At 43.5% G+C, this 13,003-nt stretch overlaps 1 protein-coding gene across 1 annotated transcript in view; it reads left to right on the plus strand.

Moving 5' to 3' along the window:
* Window positions 1-1,081, plus strand: part of LOC126187955 (clavesin-1-like) — a 63,031-nt gene extending 61,950 nt beyond the window's left edge. The window contains exon 7 of the mRNA XM_049929334.1: window positions 830-1,081. Within this exon, the coding sequence (XP_049785291.1) occupies window positions 830-972 (143 nt within the window). The 3' untranslated portion in view covers window positions 973-1,081. The remainder of the gene's footprint in view (window positions 1-829) is intronic.
* Window positions 1,082-13,003: the final 11,922 nt, after the last annotated feature.

Raw genomic sequence — 13,003 nt, forward strand, 5'->3', positions numbered from 1 at the left:
CATTATCCTAGTTTTAAATTGAAAGTAGTATTTAGTAAATTGGTAATAAATGTTTTAGTGCGTCATAAAAGAATCGCAACCAAATAGCGCACTGGGAATATTTTCAATCCGATGTAAGTGGGTTACATCGGATTGAAAATATTCCCAGTGCGCTATTTGGTTGCGATTCTTTTATGACGCACTAAAACAATAATTTCCTGTTGCAGTTGATTTCTCCATCTACTCGAAGACTTCAAAACGAAAAATTAATACAATTATTCAGGAACAATTACCATGGTCCTTTGCTAGAGGGCCTCGTTGTTGTACATTTGTGTTCTTCAGTATTTGTCGTTCTTCCGCTATCACCGTTAAAGTGTAGAAGAAGAATGATTCTGCCAGTTTACTGGTAACCGAGTTATAATAATGAAATGAGAAGTGAGAAACACTGCTTCTAACAGATATAAATGCCATCTTCATGGTATTTCTAGTAAAAATAGAGCACTTTTGCCACGTTTAATCACCATGTTATTTGTAAATCAGTGTGTACAGAACTGTTAGGGAAGACAGTTCCAACGAATAGATTACTATGTTGTGCAGACTTACAAAAATCACATTGTTCATTTAGGACTCAGATCGAGAAGAAAACCTGCTTTTCCACAGATTATCAAGCCTTAGTAACTATTACGGAAGAGAATTAATACTTGTTTCCTCAATAAAATACAAACAGTGCTACTTAACGACTTTGATAATAGCAGTGTCTGAAATTACTTTTTTTGCACACACAGGAAAGCTACTCTCACCCAGAGTGCTTGTGTAAGTTTAAAAACTAAAACTGTTCTCCGTGTTTCAGACATTGCAACGAAGAGGGCCAACCGCGAGTGGCTACTGGAGAAGGACAAGTACGTGTCAGACGAGAGCAAACGCCCCGCCGAGAACCGCTATGGCGACATCTACGGCATCGCAGGCTCGTTTAAAAAATTGTGCGTGGACTGACACACAACTCTTCTTTTTAAGACACAGATTCGACATTTTTATACTGGAGTACATATTTTACACGATTACCTGTGGACAAAAAAACTGAAATAAACTGTTCTCTACTCAATTTCGTATCTCCAGTTTGATTTTATAATTTACTCGTTACACTTTCTTTACTTACTGTTTGTGAAATGACTACGGTTTATCACTAAGTTAATCATCTTCTTTGAGACTACGACGAACTCTTGTACAGATGTTCAGCACAATTGCCTTTCTAGAGTTGCCAATGGTTCGAAGAATGCTGTTTCAGTTTCTACACGCCTTACACATCGCGTTTTGGCGTAATGCCATCGTTCGACGCTACCACCCAAGGACTGTGTGTGCAGGCTTGTGTATAGTTGTGCTTACTGTCATTATTATTTTTTTCGTGTACAACGATACTTTATAACAGTGCAAAATAATGTTTGACTTATCACATATGAAGCAATAGTACTTTTACTTTTATTCTCAGTTTTCTGTATGAACCACCGAAGGGGACGGACAGAAATGTCGGAAGACAGAAAACACAACGCATGACCACAGCTAGTACGTGTAGGAAACCCATTGGCCTTAAAAACAGCTTCCAATCACCACGGACTAGATAATAGCAGGTCATCTATGGTTTTAAGGCCATCCTCTACCATTCCCGGAAAGTAGTGACAAGTTCGGGTTACAATGATGGAAGTGGAGGGCGACCACGTACCCTTCTCCTCAAAGCCGACCGCAAACGCATAATAATGGTCAGAACTGGTGGCTGTGGTAGCCCGGTAAGAAGCAATAATTCATGCTCAGACCCACTAAACCAATCCTGGACACCATGAGCTTTGTGAACAGGTACTCTGTGGCCTTGGAATGCAGCATCGCAATTGGGGAACAAACATTGTACCATGGGGTGTGTGTGATCAGCAAAACTGGCCAAATAATTCTTATTAATTGTGTGACCTTGCTCAGTAACCATGTGGCTCATGGAATACCACTACATCGCCGCATTCACTATGTTTCACTTTTAGAACGCAGACCTGGCGAGAATTTGGAAACAGTGTGAAACAAGAGTCCTCCCACCAAATGACTTCCTTCCATTGCTCCACATTCCAGGTTTTATGTTTTAAACAACACACTTTTCTGTTACGGGCATTTCCATCACTGATTAGGGGTTTTGAGAATCCAGCTCACCTCGCAATTCTTTTTTTACTGACTTAGTCTGCGAATGCAACATTTATTTCTGCGCTGACTTTTAAAACTGTCACCCTTCTATTCTTTTCGTCACAGTTTTCTTCACTGATCCTCTCTCACGATCACTCTGCACACAGTTTCGTGCATGTTGTGACCTATCGGATGATGTTTTTCCGCTTTCACTGCGTGCGTTATAAATCTTCGATATGGCGCTTCCTGAAACACCGAACAGTTGGTTACGGAATCAGCCCCCATTCCTGCACCAACAATTTGCTCATATTAGCAATAATGCTCTCAAAACTACGCAGAACACTGTTCCGACAGCCTCAACATATTGAGAACCGATGTGTTGGTAGGCGGACAATAAAACTAAATCCTCTTAACCTACATATATATATAAAGAGGATTAATTATTATATATATATAAACTCATGCGCCATACGATAATATTGTGGCATAATCAAATACAACATAATAATTAGCAGCGTTGTAATACTTGTCAAAATCTGTGCACTTCAAAAGTACTACTCCATATTTGTTGTTTACAAGTTTACAGTCGTAGCTCTGAAGCAACAAAAAAAAATACGTCTGAACTCTGAAGCTGTAAATAATAGCAACGTTCTACTAGCGCTTGCCTTCATGAACTCTGCTCCCACTCCTTCTGCCAAATGACAGATGAAGACAGAACTCCTTCAGGCAACAGATCTTTATTATCAATGGGAAATCTAATAGAACGACAAAGACATTAATACCTACGATCCCTCTGTATTGGGATGTTCATTAAATCTAGTCCGTTAGAAAAATACTCTTGCGGAAGCACAACGAAAATTCTGAATGTTTACTAACAAAGGTCAAGAAGCATTGTGAAACTAAATGATAGAGACAAGGAACTATGTGGAGACCGACGTGACAGACACGCGTGTTTTAAGATGCAACTGTTGACTACCGTTTTCAGAGATAATACAGCACGTGTAGGTTAGCTGCAAAGGAATACCGGGAGGGCAAGATTGTACGGAAGCAAAACATGGACTGTGGGAAAGCTGTTACAGAAACGTATCGGAGCATTTCAGACATGGTGCAAAAATAGTGCGCAAGGAACATCCACTGAAACAAGACAAAATTTATGGCGATAAACAACCCTGTTACAATCTTGTACTTGGAAGTGTGCTGGAAAATGATCAGTGGCGAATGTGTTGGGTCCAAACAAAATTAACGGGTCGTACTTCAGTCAGCCGTACCGTGTCTAAAGAATGTGACTATCGGAGCAGCACGGTATTGCAATATTTAATTAGGAGACGCTGGCTTGCTGTGCACCCCGCGTCGGTGCCAGAGAGTCGAACGAACGACCTGCCGTGGACTGGGATGCTGGCGCCCCATCTGTTGTCCCATGTAGCCCGGCGGTGTGACACGCCTCGCCGTCCAGGAGAGCTGCCACACTTGAATGAATCTTGTTAGAAAACAGCACCTATTTATTCTTGGCTGTGTGCCTCTGTTTTGCCAAGCGCATCGCTTCGTTTCACGTATGCGTAACACTTAGGTTGGCCAGTGGCCCTCTTCTGCCGGTGACTTGCGCCATGGAAACTGCTGTGTGCGCCCTCTCTGACAGTTCTACACCCCTGTGGCCTCTATTTGCCTTTGCAACTGCTGGTATGTGTGACTTTCTGCACAAAACTAACTTTCCATATCCTAAATGGTGGTGTCACTACATTATTCCCCTCTCCGGAAAGACCCAGACCCCGGGTAGTCATTTAACTAACTCTTAAACTTGTTTGAAATGGCACTTATGAAACACTTACTTACAATTAGCAAACTTAGACGTAGCCCAGTGCTCCTAAGCAGATAACATGAGGGGAAAAATATAAAAAAAAGTCCTTAATGGATGACCACTCCAATGAACAGTCGTTCAACTCCTTACCTATGCCCAAGGTATCCAATCTACTGGGACTTGGACTACCCTCGAATCCCTCTGGGAACTGGTTCCCCACCTCATCAGAAAGAAAACAACCCATAAGAAAGTTAAGGCTGCGATGACACTTGGCACAGAGGTGCTCAACATGATCGTTATTTGTCGTTGCCTTTTCCTATACCGAGTGACATGTTGCACAAGCTGTTCGGCTGATATGCGCCCCTCTTGCTGTAAAATGAACGGATCTCAACAGCCCTGGATCCAGTTTGATTTAACAAAGTCAGATCCTTCCTTGGCAAAAACTCTAAAGTGGCTTCTGGACTGTACAGCTCTGGCTGCGTAACAGTCAGTTGTGTGACTCCTGAAATTAACGCTGGCAGATGGAAGGTTGGTCCTATTATGTTACACTTAGTTCCATTGATTAAAATTCCGCCACCTCGAGCTCTATACGTTTCGCTTCTGCAAATACTCACCACCCAAAATAACTTTCTACTACCACCAAATTTTCGTAGGTGGAGAAGATCCAATGCATCCCGATCCGTTGCAAGCTCAATTTTGGTTCCACGATGTCACTTGGACAGTCTATTCCTTTCCCCATAACTAAAAATAACTGCACCGTACACGTGTCCCATATTTTTAGCTTCACAGATTTTCCACCAACATTCACTATTTTTGATCCAAACTCAACAACGGTTGTGTGACTACTTTAAACCTTAAATTTACATTACATGAACTGGTGCAATACACACGACTTTCCTGACTCAGCACTGTCGATAACTAAAAATTTAAACAAGCAATCATACGACTCTGACATCGTTCAACACATATTTATTACAGCTCTGCAGCAAAGTCTACTACGACGCATTTATTTCTCCAAAACTGCGTCTGATTTCTCCTCCAACAACAGTCCACATACGTCAGACGCTACCCTTTCCTTTTCAAAGACCTGAGGACAGGGATCACAATCACCCTTCCTCCCTCTTCAAAGAAACTGCTGCTCCTAGCAGGCTCACAATACTCGAAAACACATATAACACACAAAAACACAATGCCTAATGAAACTACACAAACCCAATGGTACATAACAAGAAAAAAAAAACTACAAATACTCTACCACTTTCTAGACCGAAAAGCATACGGTACTTCAAGCTGTACTCTATCATCCTGGTTTTCTCTGCGCTTAGCACCTCTCTTCACTCTCTCTTCCTTCCTCTTCCCTTCCTGTGAAATGCCCGGAATCACATTGGGGCAACCCTTAAATGGCCGCAACCGTCAAATGTGTAATATTGTTGTTCTAGTTGGCAGCTGAAGGGTAACATTAACGGGGGATGTGGTTTCATCTACTTGGTATGGCCCTTGATACTTCGTGCCGAACTTCTTAGTTTTCCCTTTTGGCGTATAGGGGCTGGATAGCATTACCCATTGCCCTCGTCTATACAGCAGTAAACTTTCTTCCCACTTCACTGCATCTTCTTGTATTTTCAGAGCCTTCGTATTAGCCTATTGTACCCGTTTCCAAACATCCAGAATCGTTCTTGCGAATTGATGTACATTTTCACCGGTCCTTTCTTTCCGTAGCTTCACTAAATCAAACAGTGATGGCATTTTTCGCCCGTACACTACCTCTAACTGAGACAAACCGGTATCGGTATGGACTTTTGCATTGGATGCGCATAAAATATGCTTCGAATACTCGTCGCACTGATGGTGATGAGAATCCACATAAAAACTCAGCATCTTCCCTATTGTTCTGTGCACCCGTTCTGTCCTTCCGTTCACCTTGGATGCAACTCGCTCGTCCTCAACTTCTTTACATTCAATAATTTACTCAATTCCTTCATTAAATCCGACATGAAGTTAGTCCCTTGGTCAGTAATTATTGTCTCCAGTACACCAAACTTCAAAATACAGTTGTTTACTAATGCTTGCGCGACCATTGCAGCCCGTTCATTTGGCATAGCCGCCATCTCCACATACCTCGAAAAATGGTCTATTATTGTCAGTACGAATCTATTCCCCGATTGTGTACGCATAAAAGGACCTAAGAGATCAATCCCCAGCAAAGACAATATACATATTGCTTGCGGTAATCGTTGTAGCTTGTTTTCGACTAAAATCTGCTCTCTGCGCAATTGGTGTACAATTCTTGACATAGTGATCCACATCTAATTTCCTACCTCTCCACCAATAACTCTCCACCACTCTCCTATTCGTCGCTCTACACCCTTCTTGACAACACGTGATCATATGCTTCCTTTAAAACCTCATCCCTCAACTTCGCTGGCACTACCACCCTCGGCCCTAACTTCGTTTCTCTGCACAGGAGACCGTCGTATATATTAAATTGTTGCTGCGTCCGATACAGTATACAATCGTTGTCAGTGTCCTGTAAATCTTGCCATACCGCTAGCTCGTAACCTATGACTTCTACTTTTACCACCTTGCTGCTTAGTGCATCCTCACTACCGTCCTTCTTCCCATGTTTGTGCACAACCTCGTAGTCGAATTCACTAAGCCTCACAGCCCATCTAGCGACCCCAACAACCACTTGAACTCAGCATCATCTGTCACTACACGAAATCGTCTCCCATGTAAATAACATTTAAAATATGTGATTCCATAGATTACGCTAAGCATCTCCCTCTCTGTTGTTGAGTAATTCTTCTCTGCTGCATTCAACTGCCTAGATGCACAGGCTACAGGATGTTCTTTCCCATCAGTTTCCTAACTAAGAACACACCCTAATGCTTGATTCGATGAATCGCGTGCTAGAATACATTCCTTTTCAAAATGGGGAAACACAGTAACCAGACTTGTTGTTAACATATCTTTCAATTTGTCGAACGCTTTCTGACACTCTTCTGTCCACTCAAATTTCACACGCTTCCGTAACAATCGCGTCACTGGCTGTGCCACTTCCTTAACTGTTTTCGGCTCCCGAAAATCCATTACATCCTGTACCAACCTCGGAGCTTTTCGCACTCCGTACTTACTGATGATATGATCTAAATATTTCATTTCTTCCAATGCAAAATGACACTTCTCCAGGCTCAACGTCAAACGAGCTGCTCTTAACCTCATAAAGACTTCCCTTAACAGCTGTCTATGTTGCTCCATACTACTTGAAAACACTATAATGTCATCCAAATTGACAAGACACTGCCGTGGTTTCAAACCCGTCAGGACACTGTCTAGCAACCTCCGAAACGTTGCCGGAGCCTTTTTCAAACCGAATGGCATTCTGATGTACTGGTAATGTCCTCCAGGTGTAGAGAAAGCAGTTTTTGGACGATCCTCTGGAACCACCTCTAACTGATGATAACCACTTGTCAAATCCATCGTAGAAAAGTACTGGCACTGCCCTATGTGATCCAAAATCTCCGATATGTTTCGAATGGGGTATGCGTCCGCTACTGTCTTATTATTGAGGTATCGGTAGTCACAACAGAACCTGTATTTCTTAGTTCCATCCGTAGACTTTTTGGGCACAACGACAATGCCTGCTCCAGAGAAAAAATTACTGTGCTCTATAGTACTGTCCGCAAGCTGCTGATCAATGAAATCCTCCACAATCGGTTGCAAATACCTCCGTATTCTGTGTGGTTTACGGTAAACAGGTGCTTCATTCCCTGTTGGTATCCTATGTTGAACTACTGGAGTTACTGGTAACGGCCGTTGTGGAAAGGAAAACAAATCCTTAAATTCCCACAATAATTCTTCCATGTGGTCTCTTTCTTCTCCTTTCAAATGCTTAATTTTTTCACGCAATGCATTTCTATCGGCAGTTAGTTGTTCACCGCTTCGCCTACGTGTCGAACAGCAGTCTTCGTCATCTGGCACATCTAAATTTGCTACTAAAACTCCTTTCCTGAAATTCGCGTCTACAGCGCTAAAATTATCCACGTTCACGGGAACTCAGTAACGCACACTGTACCCACAGGTAGATTCGACTCCACACTTAACCAAAGCGACTTCCCGGTGCCACTAGACACACAATCATGCAAATTAAGCCTTAATGTTAATGTACGTGGTTAAATTGGTTTGTTCATTACGTTGAAAGCCCCTCACAACAACTCTGCATTGTCTACAGTTTCCCCTGACGGAAATAGCATTCCACCAAGTTCCAAAATGGTTGTCCAAGGTCAATTTTGGCATGATGTTGATGCAAGAAATCTACTCCTAGCATCATGTCGTACAAATCGCTCACCCATGGTACTACCTCCATGCATGCATTAAATCGGACTTTCCCTCTGCGAAAGTCAACTGTCACAGACCCAAAACGGGACTTCCTTATCCCCCACTCCATGCAATATATAACGTGGAGGGTGTAACTTCCTTCGTCCCATTATACAGGGTGTTACAAACAGGTACGGCCAAACTTTCAGGAAACATTCCTCACACACAAAGAAAGAAAATATGTTATGTGGACATGTGTCCGGAAACGCTTTCTTTCCACGTTAGAGCTCATTTTATTACTTCTCTTCAAATCACATTAATCATGGAATGGAAACACACAGCAACAGAACGTACCAGTGTTCAAAATGTCCTCCGTTAGCGAGGATACATGCATCCATCCTCAGTCGCATGGAATCCCTGATGCGCTGATGCATCCCTGGAGAATGGCATATTGTATCACAGCCGTTCACAATACGAGCACGAATAGTCTCTACATTTCGACAAGAGCTTTCAAATGTCCCCATAAAAGAAAGTCAAGAGGGTTGAGGTGAGGAGAGCGTGGAGGCCATGGAATTGGTCCGCCTCTACCAATCCATCGGTCACTGAATCTGTTGTTGAGAAGCGTACGAACACTTCGACTGAAATGTGCAGGAGCTCCATCAAGCATGAACCACATGTTGTGTCGTACTTAGAAAGGCACATGTTCTAGCAGCACAGGTAGAGTATCCCGTATGAAATCATGATAACGTGCTCCAGTGAGCGTAGGTGGAAGAACATGGGGCCCAATCAAGACATCACCAGCAATACCTGCCCAAACGTTCACAGAAAATCTGTGTTGATGACATGATTGCACAATTGCGTGCGGATTCTCGACAGCCCACACATGTTGACTGTGAAAATTTACAATTTGATCACGTTGGAATGAAGCCTCATCCGTAAAGAGAACATTTGCACTGAAATGAGGATTGACACATTGTTGGATGAACCATTCTCAGAAGTGTACGCGTGGAGGCCAATCAGCTGCTGATAGTGCCTGCACACGTTGTACATGGTACGGAAACAACTGGTTCTCCCGTAGCACTCTCCATACAGTGACGTGGTCAACGTTACCTTCTACAGCAGCAACTTCTCTGACGCTGACATTAGGGTTATAGTCAACTGCAGGAAGAATTGCCTCGTCCATTGCAGGTGTCCTCGTCGTTCTAGGTTTTCCCCAGTTGCGAGTCATAGGCTGGAATGTTTCGTGCTCCCTAAGACGCCGATCAATTGCTTCGAACGTCTTCCTGTCGCGACACCTTGCTTCTGGAAATCTTCTTCTGGAAACAACGTACCGCGCCACAGCTATTGCCCCGTGCTAATCCATACATCAAATGGGCATCTGCCAACTCCGCATTTGTAAACATTGCACTGACTGCGAAACCACGTTCGTGATTAACACTAACCTGTTGATGCTACTTCCTGATGTGCTTGATTGCTAGTACTGTAGACCAATGAGTCACATGGCAAAACAAGCACCGAAGTCAACATTTCCTTCCTTCAAAAATGGTTCAAATGGCTCTGAGCACTATGGGACTTAACTACTGTGGTCATCAGTCCCCTAGAACTTAGAACTACTTAAACCTAACTAACCTAAGGACATCACACACATCCATGCCCGAGGCAGGATTCGAACTTGCGACCGTAGCAGTCGCGTGGTTCCGGACTGCGCGCCTAGAACCGCTAGACCACCGCGGCCGGCTTACCTTCCTTCCTTCAATTGCGCCAACTGGCGGTGAATCGAGGAAGTACAGTACATACTGACGAAACTAAAATGAGCTCTAACATGGAAATTAAGCGTTTCCGGACACATGTCCACATGACATCTTTTCTTTATTTGTGTGTGATGAATGGTTCCTGAAAGTTTGGCGGTACCTTTTTGTAACACCCTGTATTCTTAGTAGCCACTGACACTTGATCCCCTATGTCCAACAAAATCTTAAACTTTTTAGTTTTAGGAAGCAAAAACCGGCAATGGACAAAGAGATGTCTCAGCAGCTGAGGTTTCATAACAGGTTAACTGATTACTCAACTCCAGCTCTCACAGCTACTGCCTCACAACTCCGACCGTGCATGCACGCTGCCAGCGGCCCCTGCCTGCCTCGCCCCAAGGAGACTTCCGCGCTGCTTTGTTGCCACCAACCGACTGCCTACTCCAGTACGCAGACAGCATTAACATAGTTGCCCAGTTGAAATTACAGAGGCTAGACACAGTTCCACGAAAACACTTCCACAAGAACTCAAACTATTGCAAAAGCAATCACTGTTGAACTACCACGACGAATGACAAGTCGACACATATAGAGAACCCAAAGCGGTCGGCGACCAAATACAGTCGTCCGATGATACGACCGACCACACGACCAACCACGGCCGTCCTCACTCAAGTCACGTGTGTCAGCGACAGTCGGGCGAGTCTTGGCCGTCCAGACCTCACTGCAGGTTCATCCCAACTCAACTCCATGTCCTTTCTGAACTCGGAGACACAGAGACCTGGGCACACTGGCTCAGGCCCAACCATGCAGAGGGAACCTTTGCCCACTGGCCACCGACATCTCTGCACAAGGAACGAACTGACCCACGTCTGACACCATGAACAACTGACGAGGCCCAGAAACGGTCAAAAGACCGAATTCACGTCGCCCGATGAGACGACCCAACGAACGACCAACCAACAGTCCTTCTCGCTCCAGGTTGCTTCCGTTAGACAGTACATGAGTGTCGCCTGCGGTCGGCGAGTACTGGCCATCCGGACCTGACTGGCATTCTGTCCCAACTGAACTCCCACGGATGACGACCCGGAAAATACTAGCGGTCGCTCCTGAGGTAGTATGACAGTGTACTTGTCGATAAGCGCTGCTGCTGCCACTCACAGGCAAGCAAACCAGCAACTTAGTGGCGCCAGTATATCGAATAAAAAAAGAGGTGACAGAACCATAAAGAGAAGATGGCGAGCAATAAACGGCATGACCGCGAGCCGCGCACGGCTCAGAAACCCTAACTAAAGCCATAAACCCGAGACTTGATGAAATAAAGGTTAAAGAAAACAATTAGTTGTATAGTAAATGCAGTAATTCTTGAAACTGAGACACAAGCAGACAAGAGGAAGATTATTGAAAAAAATAGCATATTTAAGGGACATTCGATGCGAAGAACCCAGAAAACTAAGTCCGCTACAGACACTCACAGAGCAAGACTTTCTTGAACATAAACCTCAGAGACCACATCACCAAAAAGAAGTTTCAACAAGAAGTCAAAATACGATTCAACACATGTCTCAAAGAGAAAATAACGGTAAATAATATTCTAGAGGTGAGACTAAGAGTCAGATTACTGTTTTTACAGAGGGATAAGGTGTACATACAATTTGAATCTTTACGCCTTAGGGAATATGTGTGCCTCAGCTGTTGGGATTTTGTCCATCCGGCGGAAGGATGTCACAGTGAAGCTCTCTCCGGGAAGTGTGCTAAATCCGGTCATAAATAATTCAGTGTCGTGAAGTAATATATATTGGCTGTATTTTTTGCAAGAGCAGAAAAATAACATGTAGCAAAGCTCGGGGAGTTCAATGCACTACTTATAAAGAACTCTACAAGAGAAAAATTGAAAAAACGGTGTATGATGTCACCAACAATGTCAACTAGCACACTCCAAAACTAAAGCAGTGAGACAACACACTTTGGACATCTGAGTACGGGTATGAATACAAGTATTAACTGTGGAAAAGTTCAGACGACCTGTCAACAAAACATAGATATCAGCACTAGAATCCCACTTCGCAGAAGCAAACACCGATCATCAGCAACCAAAACAAGAGCGTTGCGACGTGCAGTAGGCTGGAAACTTGGCCTGCTGCTGACCACAGACTCTCCAACTGACATGAATTGCGTCAATAGTAGCAACAGTGTACAAGAAAAATATTTTAGCCTAACTGATCACCTCCACGTTACGTGATTCTACGGCGCCATGGACTACAACGGGTAGAGGTACATCAGACACGAACTTTTCCAGTGGGCAACACTCCAGACTGATACATCCCTTAGAGTAGAAGAACTGGAAGGGGAAAACCTGAGTAAAGAAGACTTTAAAAACAACAAACCACGCATAACAGAAGTAGATAACAATGATAACAGACTTCGACACATGATCAAGCCCAATCAGTAAGGGATCATGACACCGGCATAACACAAGTACCTCCGGACACATCGAAACAACATAAACACAAATTAGTTCTTCCTTCGTGAGAGAATAGGTTACCGCATAAAGAATCAATAACTTCGGAAAAACATGCATATGATATCCCGAAATGTAAACCATGCATGCAAACCGTACGTTTCGTCCACAATGGAAATACACGCGAAGAGACAACTCAGGTGCAAGAAACAGTTGTCAATGAGAACCAAACGCAGACAGAATACTTTAAACAACAAAATGTGACCACACGCCATATGGATACTAAAAACAACATGAATGCACAAAGGGCTCACACAGAAAAATCACAAAACTCTTCAACTGACGAGACATCACATCACCCAAAACCGGAAACTACATCAAGAGATAAACACCACGACCCAGTACCTCAATTAGTTACAAAACCATGAAGTAAGAAACGATGACATCGAACAGGACTTGCGCCTAAGTCGTCTGGAAAAGAAAGGAGTTTTTCAAACTACACTGATATTGGCAACAAGATTGAATCACCCATCGGGCAACACTATA

This window comes from Schistocerca cancellata, chromosome 5, assembly GCF_023864275.1.
Source record: "Schistocerca cancellata isolate TAMUIC-IGC-003103 chromosome 5, iqSchCanc2.1, whole genome shotgun sequence".
Lineage (NCBI taxonomy): Eukaryota > Metazoa > Arthropoda > Insecta > Orthoptera > Acrididae > Schistocerca > Schistocerca cancellata.